The following is an 18,895-nucleotide window of genomic DNA, read 5'->3' on the forward strand; positions in this document are numbered from 1 at the left end:
GTATCAATATTATTCATTTTTTTTCATTTGCAAGGCAAGTTGCAAACGAGCAGGAGAGAGAGGGACAGTAATTTAGCCACGCCTCGGAAAAGGAATTACTCTCTGAAAAATGAAATGGGATTTTTGCCCTTGGTGACAACATTATGTTTACCAGCTTGCTTTAGCGGTAACCTGTTCGTGTAAACTTTGGTCATTCTGGTCATTCATCCCTCATGCTTGAAGCCCTTAAAGGACTTTTTCTGTTCGTAAATCCAGTGAACTATTTTTCAAAGTTCATATCTTGTATGATATCTTGTTTCCATAAATCTGGAAACAGATTTTAAATTTTAGACACTGAAAAGGGCTCAAACTTATTATTTAAGGGTTTCCAGATGCCCGAGATGCCCCGTGTTTCACACACTGACTGTAAGCAAACTTAATGGTCCTGCTGGATGTTGTGGTAAGTATTGATTGGCCACCTGTTAGACGTTTCCTGGATTGGCTGAAGCTGCTGTAGATGAGACATCAGCCTCATCCTCTGCATGCTAACTCAGCACTGAGGTGTCCAGTTTATACACTAAGAGATGCTTTGGTTCAGGTGTGTGTGTTTCTGGTTCTTTGGTTGTTGTTGTGATTCATGTTGTTGTTGTTGTCTTGGTTATTTTTTAGGAACTCCTGATGATTGTCTGCTTAGTTTAACCTGTAACAGCTGTAGGAAATTCTCTGTTTCTGCACAGGTGTAGCAGCTGCTTGCTGTTAGGTTGGACTGAAGCTCGTTGCTTCTATCTGCTAGATCTTTGTCTCCTCTTCCTTTTTCTACTTTCCTTTTTACATCTCTTCATTATTCTCCTTCTTTTTCTGTCCCTCCAGTAAGGTCCAGGAAGATTACATAAATTCCTTAATTCAAAATAAATAAATCAGATTATCAAGAGGAGCCTTTTACCCATAAAACTCCTCTTGGCAAAGCACAACACAGCAGCCAGACCATCATTCTGCCGCCTCCATGCTGGACGGATCCATTCACCCACAAGCTGACCGTGACCCCGTGGGAAGTCGAATCTTTGGAACAATTGTTCCGGAAAAGAATTGATCTTTTGGAAGGCTCAGAACCCGTTACCACGGAGACATCTGGGCGCCAACAAATGTGATGTCATGGTACGGATCTCGATGAAGGGAAATGTTTTCCTGGTCGTTTTGTTTTAACTTGTGTTGGTCCATAGTGAGATTGAATGTACGGATGTCTCGCTCTGACAGCATTTGTAGCAGCTGCTTCTGTACATTTTAGTATTTTGATCAGTTTTAGTATTTTTGCTCAGCAGGCTGCACAGTGGGGTGGTGGTTAGCTCCTTCACAGCAAGAAGGCCGCTGGTTCGAGCCTCGGCTTGGGGGTGGTTGGGACAGTGGCCTTTCCTCCCATGTTGCTGGGTTAACTGGTCACTCTAAAACAGCTTCAGAGATGGACTGGTGACCTGTCCAGGTGAAGCTGTCTCTCACCTGCTAATTGCTGGCTGCAGCTTCTCCGCAACCCTGAATGAAGCAGACCTGCTCACATGTACTCAGGTTTCACCTCCTGCTCAAAATCTCTCCTGCTGTGGAGAATGTTCTCCCGCTAGGGACCGACGAGGCCGGGATGGAGAGATATGTCCTGGCCAACTGAAACAGATGACGGTGCATCCAGTAATCCAGAGGTTCATCTCCTCTTGGCTCTACGGAGCTGAGAGATGAACTTTAGGAGTCACAGCAGCATTAACTGTCCTCAGCTGATTTCTGCAGCCTCTGTCAGAAACATCCCGGAGGCTCTTCTTCTGTGGTGGCAGATGTTGATGGGGCAGAAGCTGAGAAGTTACTGGAATGACAGCAGAGCTGCCGGAGTTGGTTTGTGGGTCATCTGTACTCTGCATTGCAGGCGCTTCTGGATGATGGATTTGGGTTCTGTATTAGTTTTGTATTTGCTCTTGATGTATCTTGATCAGGAGATGTGGAAAAATTGGCTTTCAGGCAAAAACGTCTCTGGACGCTGACTTGAATAATAAAAAGAAGTTTATTACAAAAGTTTAGACATCAAAACAGATTTCTGCAGCAAAATCTGGAGGTCCCAAAACCAGAACAAAGACCTAAAGGCCTGATGTGGCGTTTTGTCTTATATAGGGTTTAAACAAAGAAAATTCCTCAGTCCTGTGTCCTCCAATCATAGAATTTGACTATACGATGCTCATTTGCATTGAATACATGTTCGTGTGTGAATCCAGTCTGTAGGACAGAGAACCTTATATGGCAAAACTTGAGTGTGTATCTTACAAATGCTATGCTTAGATCCCTCACTCTCACACAAGAAGTCGGGTAGAGAATGAGAGAACAGTACAAAGTGTGACATGAAGCTGAATCGATGAGATTTTTGGTAATATTACGGGTGATTTAGATATCTTTGTCTTGATGTAGCTTGAATGTGGTTTTCAGTTTAATATATCATCAATTATTACTCAGAAACTTGATAGCTGTTCTATTTTATTTATTCTCAGTTTCTTGTTTGAGTTGATGATTTTCAAAGGTTATATATTTAGTTGTATTTAAGTTCAATGTCAGTTTATTGTCATCGAAGCGTCTCTTCAATATTGAAAGTATTCCACTGAGTCCAGGAGCAGTTGCAGATTCTCCCCACTACAAAAGACATTAGTGTCGTCTGCAAATAATAAGAGTTTTATGTTTTTACATGATGCATTTAAATTATATAGAAAATAAACAGAAAGGGCCCAGCACTGAGCCCTGGGGGACTCCACAGGCAAGCTTCTGTGTTTCAGACATGACTTCTGGTAAAATATTGTTTTCTGTCCGGTAAAAAACTTCTAACTGAGTTCTGTGTTGTCCCTCTGATCCCATAATTGTGTAATTTTCTCAGTAATAATTTGTGTACTGTTGTAGAAAAATTACCAAGAGTCTGGAACGAGTAAAAGTATTCATTCAAGGTTTATTACAGGAGAAATATTGAATACAGAATTACTTGCAAGTAATGAGAGTGGTCGTCCCGACTCGCGTGAAGTTGAGAGAGACTCTGGGAGGAAAGAGGAAAAACAATAGTTCTACATTTCTGTAGAAAAAAATCCTCCTTCCTGAAGACCTTGGGTGGACACACGACTCCAAGAGCTGGCGTCAAAACAACCTCACATAGTTGATTCTCCACCAGAACAAGTCTGAGGGTCTGAGGAAGGACCAGATAAAGGTCATCTTACCCTCGTAGTGAACTTTAACAGAGTATATGAAGAGAAGAGAATAAACCTTAAAAGTGAATTAAAGCATGATGAGTAAAAATGTACAATGTAAAAAGTGTAATATAGTAACAATCAGTGTAAATACAATTTATAAATTAATATAGTAAAGGAAGTAATTATAGGTGTGATTATAATGTTATATATAGAGCATAATAAGTCAAATTTCTTCCACAGTATGTATCACAAGGTATGTTGTGTTTTGTAATAAAGTTCTCCAAACTAGTGAGGAATATTCATTCCAATATTTTCTACAGCTGTGGGAACAATGAACTGGGCCTATAATTTGACAGTTTCTGTTTGTCTCCTGTTTTAGAAATGGGTATAACTTTAACTAATTCATTTTCTGGGGAAATTCCCCACAAATAAAACCTGATTCGTATAGCCAGTGTTGTTAGATAATTCAGATAACCTCTCCGTAAGGCTGCGAGATCCAGGTCCTCTGATGCTGCATCCATGTCAGTGTTCATCCACTTTATTTACCTGTGAGGTCTAACTTTCCTCCTCGGTGCAGCCCGGTCTGCTGCTGCCCTTCATCCTACAAGCTCCTCACTCATCAGCATCTTCACTCAATATGACATGTTTAAAAAAAACTGTTACTTGGAGAAAATTATTGTGCAGCACAAAAAAAAATACAAATCTACCAACATAGAAAAATGCTTTAAAATAAGTGTTTTCCCTTCAGAAAAGCAGAAATTTCCCAAAATGCCCAAAATGAAAAACCTCCAGTTACTGCAGACAGATAGTAGAGTGGATCCATCCATCCATCATCCATCCATCCATCCATCCATCCATCCATCCATCCATCCATCCATCCATCCATCCATCCATCCATCCCTCCATCCATCATCCATCCATCCCTCCATGCATCCATCATCCATCCATCCATTCCTCCACCCATCCATCATCCATCCATCCATCTCTCCATCCATCATCCATCCATCCATCCATCCATCCCTCCATGCATCCATCCATCCATCCATCCATCCATCATCCATCCATCCATCCATTCCTCCACCCATCCATCATCCATCCATCCATCCATCCATCCATCCCTCCATGCATCCATGCATCCATCCATCCATCCATCCATCCATTCCTCCACCCATCCATCATCCATCCATCCATCCATCCATCCCTCCATGCATCCATGCATCCATCCATCCATCCATTCCTCCACCCATCCATCATCCATCCATCCATCTCTCCATCCATCATCCATCCATCCATCCATCCATCCATCCATCCATCATCCCTCCATCCATCCATCCATCCATCCATCCATCCATCATCCATTCATCATCCATCCATCCATTCATCCATCCCTCCATCCATCCATCCATCCATCATCCATTCATCATCCATCCATCCATTCATCCATCCATCCATCCATCCATCCAATGATCTATCTATCTTTTCCTTCTCCGGCTGTGTGTGTGGTAGTGAACTTGGTGGAGGTGAGTGTGGCTGAAAACTTTGTTTTTTCTTTTTTACTTTGATCCACTTTTTTCTTTCTTGTAGTTGTTTACTGTTATCTACTGTTTACTGGCCGTTTATCAGGGTGCTTCGCTGGTGTTAGGCAGGTTTTGTGTGGGGAGCAGGGGGCGTGTGTGGGGAGCTGGGGGAATGTGTGGGGAGCAGGGGCCGTGTGTGGGGACTGTGTGGAATGTGTGGAACACCCTGATGGAGAGCAGGAGGAGTGTGTGGGGTGCAGGGGGAATGTGTGGAGAGCAGGGGGTGTGTGTGGGGAGCAGGGGGAGTGTGTGGGGACCATGTGGAGTGTGTGGAACACCCTGATGGAGAGCAGGGGGAGTGTGTGGGGAGCAGAGGGAATGTGTGGAGAGCAGGGGGTGTGTGTGGGGAGCAGGGGTGTGTGTGGGGACCGTGTGGAGTGTGTGGAACACCCTGATGGAAAGCAGGGGGAATGTGTGGGGAGCAGGGGGCGTGTGTGGGGAGCAGGGGAATGTGTGGAGAGCAGGGGGCGTGTGTGTGTGGGGGGCAGGGGGAGTGTGTGGGGACCGTGTGGAGTGTGTGGAACACCCTGATGGAGTGGAGAGCAGGGGGAGTGTGCGGGACAGGTTCCTGCAGACCCTGCTGTGTGTCAGGAGGGGGAGGGAGGTCCAGGAGAGGGGGCGTGGCAGACAGGTGAGCGGTGACAAGGATGATGAACAGACTGATTTTCTGAGTGTCCAGCTGAGGACAGGAGTGAGGCTGAGGGGAAGGTAAGGAGTCGTGAGCAGGCTTCTGCTGAAGCAGCCTCTGTGTCTGATGCTGGAGAAAACGTGGATTATGTTCTGACTCTGACTGTACATCTGTTGCCGGTTCACAGTCTTCCAGTGGCGATCTTTATACTTTGGAGGAAACAAACTGTTTTCGTCTCCGATCCTCACATTTGTCACTCTGCGGTCCCGGATGAAAGAGGCAGGCTGTGTCAAACTGGGCCACCTCCTGAAATCCTCAGTTTCTAGTCTGGCCGGTCTGCTGCGGATTTACTCTGTCAGATTGCTTAGCAGGCTGGTACAAGAGGTCTGTGCTTCTTTACCAGAACCACTGAGAGCGTTTGCTGAGAACCGCACTCTGTCTGACCAGTGGGATGATGAGTACGAGTATGTTTCCCCTCTCTGGTAGCTTCTCCTGCTATAGAGCAGTGGCAGGAGAACCAAGACCTTTTACTGACTTTTCAGACACCAGAGCTGGGTGAGTTTGAAGGGCTGGGAAAGAGGGCCCTCTACCTCATCAGCATGAAGGTTTCAAACCTACGCTGTCTGGCGGCTGTCAGGGGGTCGAGGTAGGCTGAGTTTTTTGGCTCTGGGGCGTCCCCTAAAGCCTGCTGGGGGTCCCTGTACAAAAACCCCATTGATAAACGGTCTGGTGACCTTCAGTGGAGGGTTGTGCACGGGGCCATAGCCACCAACAGCTACCTGGCACACCTTGATCCGAACACAGGGTCTGGGTGTCCCTTTTGTTTCCAGTTAGAAACAGTTCACCATCTTTTTGTTCAGTGTTCACGGCTGATGGGTTTGTTTGAGCTTTTGAGGGGTTTGGTTCGTGGGTTTGGCGAACAGTTCTCTTTCAGTTATTTCTTTTTTGGTCCTCGGTCCTTGGTATTCGGCGTGTAAAAAATCTGTTCACTCACTGTTAAATTTCGTTTTCAGTGAGGTTAAATTTGGAAGACCAGAAGGAACAGGATCAAAGGTCAAGGGTCAGAGGAGGTTCTCCTGGTCTTCACCAGGTTACTGGCAGCTCGGCGCAGGCTGGAATTTGATTTCTTTAAACTTACAAACAGGTTGGAGGAATTTGTGGAATTTTGGGGTTTGCAGAATGTTCTGTGTCCAGTTATGGAAAACTGTTTGGTTTTAAATTTTTGAGTTTTTCTCCTCTTTTTTTGTTTGTTTTTTGTTGTCGTATATGTTAATCTTTTTTCCTTTGCTATGTGTAGCCTGAAATAAAGGGCTTTTAAAACTCAAAAACTCCTCACTCCCTCTCTCTCTCTCTCGCGGCTGCAGCACTGCAGTACCACCTCTGGCCGCGGTGGCGCTGTGGGCTTTTTGTTCTTTCTGAAACGCGCCAGAAACAGATGGTATGAACCGGAAGAAGAACATATGTCCGCTATGTCCAGCCGTCTCGTGTTTTAATCAAGCTATTTTATCTTTCGTAGTCGCAGTTTTCAGGTAAACCGATATAAAATTATTTATCGGAGATGGGAGTTCCGGCATTTTTCCGCTGGCTAAGCCGAAAGTATCCATCGATCATTGTGCACTGTGTGGAGGAGAAGGTAAGTGATTAGCATGTTAGCTAGCAGCCTTCCACGGTATCGTTAGCTGGAGTAGTTTTTTTGTTTTTTCTTTACACCCTAAATACACATTTTGTGTGCACGTGGGGATTAAATGGGTGTTGTTTGTGTTTTGAATGTTTAAACTCGTAATGAAGAACCAACTTTCTTTGAACAAAGAGCGAAATGCGTTATTTCTGTTGAAATTGTAAACAAATGTGCTCAGATTTAATAAATGTGTAAAATATTAACATCGTCTGATTTAGAACGGATGCGTAATGTCCCAGTTTAATCATTCAGGGAACAGGGTTAAAATAAGACACGTCTGCAACCTCTCTTGCTCCAGAGGAACACACACTGGCTTACCTGGCTGCTGGCTTACCTGGCTGGTACACTGGCTTCAGCCATTGGTGGCTCTGAGCTGTTTGGTTTGGTGGGATGGAGGTAAAAGGTGCAGGACCCTGGTCTGGCTCATGTCTCTGCTGCTGTTTTTAATCCAGATCTTCTTTCTTTGACGACTTGGTGACGTGTTCTTTCGGCTTTTACTGCGTCTCATGTTGAAATGAGCTTTCTGGTTTCTAAAGTGGAGCGTTTTTAAAGGACTTCCAGCTCGTCGGTTGTCAAACTGCTTCTGAATTCTGTATCACCACCGATTCACTTAGTAGTTGCCAGTATTGAAGTGTATGCATGAATCAGTTCAAGTTGGTATAAATGTATGTGCTGTGCAGACATTTAAACACCCTTCTGTCTAAAGATGAAAGGAGGTGTCTGCAGGGTCGACATGTTTTAATTGAGAATATTTAAGTTAAAGGTGATGAGAATAAATGTGCACTTTGATTTATTTTCATATCTTGGACTGGAGGTGTGATGCTGAATCTTTCTTTAATTTTGTCTTTTGTCTTTACAGGCAAAGGAGTGTAATGGAGTTCGTATTCCTGTTGACACGACCAAGCCAAATCCCAACGAAGTGGAATTTGACAACTTGTACTTGGACATGAACGGGATAATTCACCCGTGCACACATCCAGAGGACAAGTAGGATTTATTTACCTCTCTAATTTGGATGTCTGTTTCTGTGATGCCATCAGGCCGGCGCTACCGTTCTCCTCACAGGAGACCCAGTAGATGTTCTACGTCTTTTATTCCTTCAGCTTTACTCTGACAGCCTGTACGTTGGCTGAGCTAGCGGGGTCTTAGCCTGTGTCCATGTTTATTGTTATTATTATTATTTAATGTATTTGTCGTGTCTTCCAACGACCTCATGGCTACTGTGTGCTGAGGATGTGTGACACATGGCCCTCTGAATGCTGGGGCGGTTATGGTCTGTAAACTGTAACCTGGTTGTGTTCCCACAGCCAAGCGTAACCTCACCTGAGAGCACCTGAGACGCTGTTTTAAACAGATTTAACCACCTAAAAGAAACAAGGAGCCGTTCCTGCTCTGTTTTTATTCCAGGTCACACAGAAAGGGACTTTTTTCCTCAACCAATCAACGGATTGCAGCGTCTCAAGCTCCGCCCTTTTGGGTCTGATCGGTTACGTTGGTGGGTCGGGTCAAATATTATGGTACCCTTCCCAGTTTTTACCTGTGAAAACACCCAAAAAAAGGGTCCCAACCCTGACCTGACCTGATCTGCCCGCTCCACCCGACCTACAGGGTGATGGTGATCACCAGGCCTTGGCTGCGTCAGTCCTGGTGGAAGCAGTGTGGTTACTCCTTCTGTGTTTAGTTGGATCGGTGTAATCTGTGATGAGGCTGCATAAACCGGATTTTATGACCTGGTAAATACATGTGTATGTCGTATTGGAAGCTCCTTCTCCCTTTCTCCTTCACAGACCTGCCCCCAAAAATGAGGATGAGATGATGGTCGCCATTTTCGAGTACATTGATCGATTATTTAATATTGTGCGGCCACGGAGGGTTCTCTACATGGCAATAGATGGAGTGGTAAGTTGTCACCATTCACAGAAAAGTGCCGACTGAAGCCTGAGATTTATCTCTAAATGTGAGACTGTAATAACAGGAACATGGAGGAACTCCATGTTTTACCATGTGCATGTGCTGTTTCCTCCATGTTTGTGTGGACTGTGATGTGTTAACGTGGCTGCTGCTCTGCTCAGGCTCCTCGTGCTAAAATGAACCAGCAGCGCTCGCGCCGGTTTCGAGCCTCTAAAGAAGGAGTTGAGCTGGTGGAGGAGAAGCAGCGCGTGAGGGAGGAGGTCATTCAGAGAGGTGAGTGATCGTTGCACCCGTGCTTCTCCGACTTTTCTACATTTAAAGGATCAGGCACCGCTGAATTAGGGATTAACGAGCGAAGAGCACGGTGAACCAGGGAGTCTGGAGGCTTCGTTTTTGGGAACTATCGTACCATGTACGCATGGCCTGGGTTCAGGTTACACAAACTGGATCCATGTGGGACTCTGCTGGATCTGGTAGTTCATCAGCTGAGATGGGCCAGTTCACCGCCTGCACCGCCTCCTCCAGTTCAGGATAGTTCAGCTGGCAGGAACCAGGCAGGTTTCATCTTTAGAACCTGCAGTGACTTATACTGAATAATCAAACAACTGTAAGACAGGAGCTTAATACCAGCGGACTGGAGATGGAGGCTGCGCCTCTACGCACACCCTTAACGTGTCCAGCATCAATAACATTCATTAGATTATATCTGAAGTCCTGAAAAAATAGTTCCAAATCTTCAAAACTGTCTATATTGGGATTAGGACAAGGACTTTTAATTGTTTTGAGAACAGAAGGAGTATTTTGGCTCTCACTAAGACTGGAGGGAAAATTCCTACCACCTTACGAAAGATGGACCTCAGCAATGGCTCAGCTAGCCGCTTACGAGAGGGTGACCTACTTGCTACTGGATCAACCTGATCCATGTACGTTGGATCCCGTTTACCGACAGTGTAGTGCTGCCAATGGTGTATCACGCTTATTTATTAAGACGTTTACTTGTGCTGGACTATAGGGGTTTTTGTGTGCATGTGTTCTGGTTTGTTGATTCGTTTGTTTTGCTTTTACTTTTGACCTTGATGGCTCTCTGATGGAGCGATTTCATCTCCTCCTGTTTGTATTGTATTGGTAAACTACTAGAGCGTGCCGTCTTCAGTCACCTTTACCGCCACAGTTAAGCGTGCAGCTTGACTCCATCACGCTTGTGCTTACGTCTTCTACCAGGAATCTTGGTGTCATGGTCGACAACCAGCTGACCTTTAAGGACCATGTTGCCTCGGTTGCTCGATCTTGCCGATTTGCTCTCTACAACATCAGGAGGATCAGACCCTACCTGACTGAACACACGGCCCAGCTCCTGGTCATTTCACGCATTGACTACTGCAACTCCTTACTGGCTGGCCTGCCTGCATGCTCAGTCTGGTTTTTACCATCCTTTCCCTTCGTAGTCTAAACTTTCCTCGTTTCTTTCCCTCTGCAGGAGGTTATCTTCCACCTGAGGAGATCAAAGAGAGGTTTGACAGCAACTGCATCACCCCAGTAAGAATTTACCCAACTATTCTTAATGAAAGTCCACCTTCACTTTTATACTTTTATTACTTCACACATTTCATAGTCAGCTTTCATTTATAAGCACATTATTATTATTATTGTTATTGTTATTATTATTATTGTTAGTATTATTATTATTATTGTTATTGTTGTTATTATTATTATTATTATTATTATTAGTAGTAGTAGTAGTAGTAGTGGTAGTAGTAGTATTATTATTATTAATATTATTATATTTGTTGTTGTTATTATTATCCATCCATCCATCCATCCATTTTCTTCCGCTTATCCGGTCGCGGGGGCAGCTGCCTAAGCAGGGAAACCCAGACTTCCCTCTCCCTGGCCACATTCACCAGCTCATCCAGAGGGATCCCGAAGCGTTCCCAGGCCAACCGAGAGATGTAGTCAGTCCGCGTGTCCTGGGTCTTCCCTGGGTCCTCTTTCCGGTGGGACGTGTCTGGAACACCTCACCAGGCGTTCAGGAGGCATCCTAACCACATGCCCGACCCACCTCATCTGGTTCCTCTCGATGTGGAGGAGCAGTGACTCTACTCTGAGCCCCTCCCGGATCACTGAGCTTCTCACCCTATCTCTGAGGGAGAGCCCGGCCACCCTGCGGAGAAAACTCATTTCGGCCGCTTGTATTTGTGATCTTGTTCTTTCGGTCACTACCCACAGCTCATGACCACAGGTGAGGGTAGGAACGTAGATCGACCAGTAAATCGAGAGCTTTGCCTTTTGGCTCAGCTCCTTCTTCACCACGACAGACCGATGCAGAGTCCGCATCACTGCAGACGCCGCACCGATCCACCTGTCCATCTCCCTCCATCCTTCCCTCACTCCTGAACAAGACCCGAGATATGTGAACTCCTCCACTTGGGGCAGGACCCTATTGCAGACCCAGAGAGAGCACTCCAACCTTTCCCTGCTGAGGATCATGGTCTTGGACTTGGAGGTGCTGATTCTCATCCCAGCTGCTTCACACTCGGCTGGGAATTGCTCCAGTGAGAGCTTAAGATCACGGCCTGACGAAGCCAACAGAACCACATCATCCGCAAAGAGCAGAGACCCAATCCTGAGGCCACCAAACCGGATCCCCTCCACACCTCGGCTGTGCCTAGAAATTCTGTCCATAAAAGTTATGAAGAGTATCGGTGACAAAGGGCAGTCTTGGCGGACTCCAACCTGCACTGGAAATAATTCGGATTTACTGCCGGCAATGTGGACCAAGCTCCGACGCCGGTCGTACAGGGACCGGACAGCTCGTACAAGGGGGTCCGGCACTCCATACTTCCGGAGCACCTCCTCTTCTCCAAGTCCACAAAGCAAATGTAGACTGGTTCAGCGAACTCCCATGCCCCCTCCAAGACCCTGAAGAAAGTTTACAGCTGGTCCACTGTTCCACTACCTGGACGAAAACCACACTGCTCCTCCTCAATCCGAGGTTCGACTATCCGACAGACCCTCTTCTCCAGCACCCCTGAATAGACCTTACCGGGGAGGCTGAGGAGTGTGATCCCCTGTAGTTGGAGCACACCCTCTGGTCCCCCTTTTTGAAGAGGGGGGCCACCACCCCAGTCTGCCAGTCCAGGGGAACTGTCCCCAATGTCCACGCGATGCTGCAGAGGCGTGTCAGCCAAGACAGCCCTACAGCATCCAGAGCCTTAAGGAACTCTGGGCGGACCTCATCGACCCCCGGGGCCCTGTCACCGAGGAGCTTTTTAACCACCTCAGAGACTTCAGCCCCAGAGATAGGAGAGCCAGCACCAGCTACCCCAGACTCTGCTTCCTCATCGGAAGATATGTTGCTGGGATTGAGAAGGTCTTCGAAGTATTCCCTCCACCGCCTCACAACGTCCCGAGTCAAGGTCAGCAGCCCCCCATCCCCCCTGTACACATTGTTGATGGGGCACTGCTGAATGTCCTCGAAGCCGTCCGGAAGTCATTCTCCATGGCCTCTCCAAACTCCTCCCATGCCTGAGTTTTTGCCTTAATGACCACTTAGCCCACCGATGCCCATCAGCTGTCTCTGGAGTCCCACAGGCCAAAAAGGCCCGATAGGACTCCTTCAGCTTGACGGCATCCCTTACTGCCGGTGTTCACCAATGAGTTCAGGGGTTACCGCCACGACAGGCACTGATGACCTTACAGCCACAGCTGCGGCTGGCCGCCTCGACAATGGAGGCACGGAACAGAGCTCACTCGGACTCTATGTCCCCCTCCTCACCCGGGACATGGTTGAAGCTCTGCCGGAGATGGGAGTTGAAACTCTTTCTGACAGGGGACTCTGCCAGACGTTCCCAGCAGACCCTCACAACACGCTTGGGTCTGCCAGGCCTGACCGGCATCCTCCCCCACCATCTGAACCAACTCACCGTCAGGTGCTAATCAGTTGACAGCTCCGCCCCTCTCTTCACCTGAGTGTCCAGGACATGCGACCGCAAGTCCGACAACACGACTACAAAGTCGATTATCAAACTGCAGCAGTCCTGGTGCCAAGTGCACATGTGGACATTCCATGGACAGTCCATGACGAGCACAGAAGTCCAACAACAAAACACCACTCGGATTTAGACCAGGGGGGCCTTTCCTCCCAATTACGCCCCTCCAGGTCTCGCTGTCATTGTCCACTGTAGCATTGAATTCCCCCAGCAGAACGAGGGAGTCCCCAGAAGGAGTGCTCTCCAACACCCCCTCTAAGGACTCGAAAAAGGGTGGGTACTCTGAACTGCTGCTTGGTGCATAAGCACAAACAACAGTCAAGACCTGTCCCCCCACCCGAAGGCGAAGGGAGGCTACCCTTTCGTCCACCGGAATAAACCCCAATGTACAGGTGCGAAGTCGGAGGGCAATGAGCATGCCCACACCTGCTCTGCGCCTCTCACCGGGAGCAACTCCAGAATGGAAGAGGGTCCAGCCCCTCTCAAGGACAGTGGTTCCAGAGCCCAAGCCGTGCGTCGCGGTGAGTCTAACTATATCTAGCCGGAACCGCTCAACCTTGCGCACCAACTCAGGCTCCTTCCCTGCCAGAGAGGTGATATTCTACGTTTCAGAGCTAGCTTCTGCAGCAGAGGATCAGACCGCCAGGGTCCCCGCCTCTGGCCGCCACCCAGCTTGCACTGCACCCGACCCCTATGGCCCCTCCTGCAGGTGGTGAGCCCACGGGAGGAGAGGCCCACGTCACCCTTTCGGGCTGAGCCCGACCGGGCCACATGGGCAAAGACCCAGCCACCAAGTGCCCCACCTCCAGGCCTGGCTCCAGAGGGGGGCCCCGGTGACCCATGTCCGGGCAAGGGAAACCTGGGTCCTTATTTTGTCCTCACCATAGGGGTGATTTGAGCCGCACTTTGTCTGGTCCCTCCCCTAGACACCTGTTTGCCATATTGTTGTTGTTATTATTGTTATTATTATTATTGTTGTTGTTGTTATTCTATTTTATTGATGTCATTTTTGAGTTCTATTTCTACTGATTATCTGGTGGAGTTCGTTTCCAGGTTGTAGGTGGCCCAACACCTGATCTCATGAATAAAAATAAAGCATGACTCCGGAATTCTGTGAAGCAGTGACAGAGAGTCATCACGTCTGACTGGATAGAAATAAAATGGGCTGTATTGATCAGTGATGGATCACCCTCGGTCCTGGCGTGTACGGGTCCACTCGAGCTTCCTCCCACCCCTCCCTGCAGCACCATCAACCTGTCCTCCCTGGTTTTTATCTTCTTGTGCAGGGTCTCTAGCAGATAAAACTCTTCTTCAGATTTAGAAACTCCTCATGTGGAGCTCACCGTGCATCCTGTGAGCTCAGCCTTGCGTCGCATGGTTCTCGGTTCATTCTGAGCTCTGGGCTGTAGAAGACAGGCGACGCCAAATCCAGCTAACTGCGTTTCGTACAAATGCAGCGCCTGAGATGTAAAGGGACTGAACAGATGAAAGTGTATGATAGCGATAAATACGGTTGTTTCTTCTTCTTCTGTTGTTGATCTGCACGTAGAGGTGGTTTATTCCATCCACACGTGGGATGCGTGGGAATATCGGGACAGGTCCGATCAGGCTGTAACCTGATGGAGGACATTTGCTTTAGTTTTCAGCATGTAAACATGGCTAACAACTGGATTAAGTAACAGTTTGGCTTTTAGACCCTTTCTCCAGTCTTCTTTATCACATACTGTGTCTATTTCTTTAGTTATTTTCTTTCTAAAGGCAGGGAGTTGGATGATGCGTGTCTGCAGCAGAGATCTGGTGTCTTTATGCTACCTTACCGTAGCCGATATGTCTTAGATGCGGTCCGGATGCTGTGGCTTAAATGCGGTCCGGATGCAGTGGCTTAGATGCGGTTCGGATGCTGTGGCATAGATGCGGTCCGGATGCTGTGGCTTAGATGTGGCTTAGATACGGTCCGGATGCTGTGGCATAGATGCGTTCCGGATGCTGTGGCTTAGATGCGGTCCAGATGCTGTGGCTTAGATGTGGCTTAGATGCGGTCCGGATGCTGTGGCATAGATACGGTCCGGATGCTGTGGCTTAGATGCGGTCCGGATGCTGTGGCTTAGATGCGGTCCGGATGCTGTGGCTTAGACGCGGTCCGGATGCTTAGATGCGGTCCGGATGCTGTGGCTTAGATGCGGTCCGGATGCTGTGGCTTAGATACGGTCCGGATGCTGTGGCATAGATGCGGTCCGGATGCTGTGGCTTAGATGCGGTCCAGATGCTGTGGCTTAGATGCGGTCCAGATGCTGTGGCTTAGATGCGGTCCGGATTCAGTGGCTTAGATGCGGTCCTAATGCTGTGGCATAGATGCGGTCCAGATGCTGTGGCGTAGATGCGGTCCGGATGCTGTGGCTTAGATGGGGCTTAGATGCGGTCCGGATGCTGTGGCTTAGATGCGGTCCGGATTCAGTGGCTTAGATGCGGTCCTAATGCTGTGGCATAGATGCGGTCCAGATGCTGTGGCGTAGATGCGGTCCGGATGCTGTGGCTTAGATGCGGTCCAGATGCTGTGGCTTAGATGCGGTCTGGATGCTGTGGCATAGATGCGGTCCGGATGCAGTGGCTTAGATGCGGTCCGGATGCTGTGGCATAGATGCGGTCCGGATGCTGTGGCATAGATGCGGTCCGGATGCTGTCGCATAGATGCGGTCCGGATGCTGTGGCTTAGATGCGGTCCAGATGCTGTGGCTTAGATGCGGTCCGGATTCAGTGGCTTAGATGCGGTCCTAATGCTGTGGCATAGATGCGGTCCAGATGCTGTGGCGTAGATGCGGTCCGGATGCTGTGGCGTAGATGCGGTCCGGATGCTGTCGCACAGAAGCGGTCCGGATGCTGTGGCATAGATGCGGTCCGGATGCTGTGGCTTAGATGGGGCTTAGATGCGGTCCGGATGCTGTGGCGTAGATGCGGTCCGGATGCTGTCGCACAGAAGCGGTCTGGATGCTGTGGCATAGATGCGGTCTGGATGCTGTGGCTTAGATGGGGCTTAGATGCGGTCCGGATGCTGTGGCATAGATGCGGTCCGGATGCTGTGGCTTAGATGGGGCTTAGATGCGGTCCGGATGCTGTGGCTTAGATGCGGTCCGGATGCTGTGGCTTAGATGGGGCTTAGATGCGGTCCGGATGCTGTGGCGTAGATGCGGTCCGGATGCTGTGGCGTAGATGCGGTCCGGATGCTGTGGCGTAGATGCGGTCCGGATGCTGTCGCGCAGAAGCGGTCCGGATGCTGTGGTATAGATGCGGTCCGGATGCTGTGGCTTAGATGGGGCTTAGATGCGGTCCGGATGCTGTGGCATAGATGCGGTCCGGATGCTGTGGCTTAAATGCGGTCCGGATGCAGTGGCTTAGATGCGGTTCGGATGCTGTGGCATAGATGCGGTCCGGATGCTGTGGCTTAGATGTGGCTTAGATACGGTCCGGATGCTGTGGCATAGATGCGTTCCGGATGCTGTAGCTTAGATGTGGCTTAGATGCGGTCCGGATGCTGTGGCATAGATACGGTCCGGATGCTGTGGCTTAGATGCGGTCCGGATGCTGTGGCTTAGATGCGGTCCGGATGCTGTGGCTTAGACGCGGTCCGGATGCTTAGATGCGGTCCGGATGCTGTGGCTTAGATGCGGTCCGGATGCTGTGGCTTAGATACGGTCCGGATGCTGTAGCATAGATGCGGTCCGGATGCTGTGGCTTAGATGCGGTCCAGATGCTGTGGCTTAGATGCGGTCCGGATGCTGTGGCTTAGATGCGGTCCGGATTCAGTGGCTTAGATGCGGTCCTAATGCTGTGGCATAGATGCGGTCCAGATGCTGTGGCGTAGATGCGGTCCGGATGCTGTGGCTTAGATGCGGTCCAGATGCTGTGGCTTAGATGCGGTCCAGATGCTGTGGCGTAGATGCGGTCCGGATGCTGTGGCTTAGATGCGGTCCAGATGCTGTGGCTTAGATGCGGTCCGGATGCTGTGGCACAGATGCGGTCCGGATGCAGTGGCTTAGATGGGGCTTAGATGCGGTCCGGATGCTGTGGCATAGATGCGGTCCGGATGCTGTGGCTTAGATGGGGCTTAGATGCGGTCCGGATGCTGTGGCGTAGATGCGGTCCGGATGCTGTGGCATAGATGCGGTCCGGATGCTGTGGCGTAGATGCGGTCCGGATGCTGTCGCACAGAAGCGGTCCGGATGCTGTGGCATAGATGCGGTCCGGATGCTGTGGCTTAGATGCGGTCCGAATGCTGTGGCTTAGATGCGGTCCAGATGCTGTGGCATAGATGCGGTCCGGATGCTGTGGCTTAGATGCGGTCCGAATGCTGTGGCTTAGATGCGGTCCGGATGCAGGGATGTGAATGACGAATGGTGAAACATAACCCAGCCTGTGGTGGATGCTGCTTTTATACCCAAACCTGACACCCTCACCAGTTTGAGACTTCCTGAACTACCTGACAGCGTATTTGTGGTTTTTAAGTTTTCATTGTGCTTCAGCATCAAATACTTCACTGCCTTTGTTTTCTGTAGACCATGAAGTCAGCCTGAAATAAAGGTTTCAGTTTAGATAAAGGTAGAACCAAACTGAAAATGGAATATTCTGAAAAGCTATCGTTTGTGTAGAGACGGGGTTTAGCTGCCGGGCCCGTCTAACAGGCTGTAAATGACTCGTGTGTGCAGGGAACAGAGTTCATGGACAACCTGGCTCAGTGTCTTCGGTACTACGTGGCCGATCGTCTCAGCAACGATCCCGGATGGAAGAACGTTGTCGTGAGTGAAGCTCCAGCTTTCCTAAAGTTTACAATAATGAAACATTTAATCTAATTCCCATTGTGTGTTACTTTGCAGCTCTTATCCTTGGACATGTTGTGTTCGGGCACTAAATTTTTCTCTACGTTCATCCAGGTCTTCCTGTCTGATGCCAGTGTTCCAGGTGAAGGTGAACACAAGATCATGGATTTTATCCGGAGACAGAGAGGTACAGATGCTGCACACATGCATGAAGAGTTCAGGTGAATACACAGGGCTTTGTTTGACTTGCTGTTAATTCCTCCCTTTCACAGCTCAGCCCAACCATGACCCCAACACTCACCACTGCCTGTGTGGAGCTGACGGTAAGTCTTTAAATTCTCCATCTAAAACGTAGCGCTGCGATCAGGCTTCAGACCTGCCGCTGACATGCTGCAAAAAAACCCGCAGAAAGATGCGTCTACCCCCTTGAATGGGACGATTCTGAATGGAGGCAGCTATGTCATACAGTCCATTTCTAGGTTGATGGTTACTTTTCTTGCTTCTGCTGGATAATGATGGACAGGCACTAATATGATGAACTAGCTGATAGCACGCTGAGCTAATGTTAGCTTCGGCTAGGTCAGGGCAGGTTTATTTATATAGCATATTTACAACAGGTCATGCTGCCCAAAGCTCTTTACAAACAATACATGTAAAATAAAATGTAGCGCTTGATAGCGGATGCTGTGGCCCCGAAAAGAACGAGGAGCACCTTGAGCAAATAGAAACCAGCATGGAGACCCACCACTGTGGTTACCAGCCTAAAGAGAGAAAGCAGGAAAACTGAGCGGAAATGACGGAAAATGAACTTCAGACTGACTCTGAGCTGTAGAAACAAAGCCTGCGTAGCTATAACACTGAGCTGTGAAGGCCAGAGAACTGCATCTATCTGGAATGATCCACAAGAACGTCAACAATTCTCTGTTTGCTACGACTGAAAACTTCCAGTTCAGCCCACAGCTCCTCTCCACTGAGAAATAAAACTTTTTTAGCCAAAACATTAAAACCATTAGACAAAATATTAATTCCACACAGTCACAAGAAAACTAGTCTGTGTCTAAAACCTGGAAATAATTCTGATGTTATGTCACAGTTTAATGTGGTGAATTTAAACATTCTCCA

At 48.5% G+C, this 18,895-nt stretch overlaps 1 protein-coding gene across 2 annotated transcripts in view; it reads left to right on the forward strand.

The window, feature by feature from the left end:
* Nucleotides 1-6,812: 6,812 nt before the first annotated feature.
* xrn2 (5'-3' exoribonuclease 2) overlaps nucleotides 6,813-18,895 on the forward strand; it is a 113,384-nt gene continuing 101,301 nt past the window's right edge. The window contains exons 1-8 of one of the 2 annotated variants that reach the window (XM_041975807.1): nucleotides 6,813-7,017; nucleotides 7,922-8,049; nucleotides 8,850-8,961; nucleotides 9,135-9,246; nucleotides 10,451-10,509; nucleotides 17,663-17,752; nucleotides 17,888-17,960; nucleotides 18,046-18,096. In XM_041975807.1, the coding sequence (XP_041831741.1) occupies nucleotides 6,943-7,017; nucleotides 7,922-8,049; nucleotides 8,850-8,961; nucleotides 9,135-9,246; nucleotides 10,451-10,509; nucleotides 17,663-17,752; nucleotides 17,888-17,960; nucleotides 18,046-18,096 (700 nt within the window). In that variant the 5' untranslated portion in view covers nucleotides 6,813-6,942. The remainder of the gene's footprint in view (nucleotides 7,018-7,921; nucleotides 8,050-8,849; nucleotides 8,962-9,134; nucleotides 9,247-10,450; nucleotides 10,510-17,662; nucleotides 17,753-17,887; nucleotides 17,961-18,045; nucleotides 18,097-18,895) is intronic. The other variant, XM_041975806.1, reaches the window with a different exon arrangement.

This window comes from Melanotaenia boesemani, chromosome 22, assembly GCF_017639745.1.
Source record: "Melanotaenia boesemani isolate fMelBoe1 chromosome 22, fMelBoe1.pri, whole genome shotgun sequence".
NCBI classification, from domain to species: Eukaryota; Metazoa; Chordata; class Actinopteri; order Atheriniformes; family Melanotaeniidae; genus Melanotaenia; species Melanotaenia boesemani.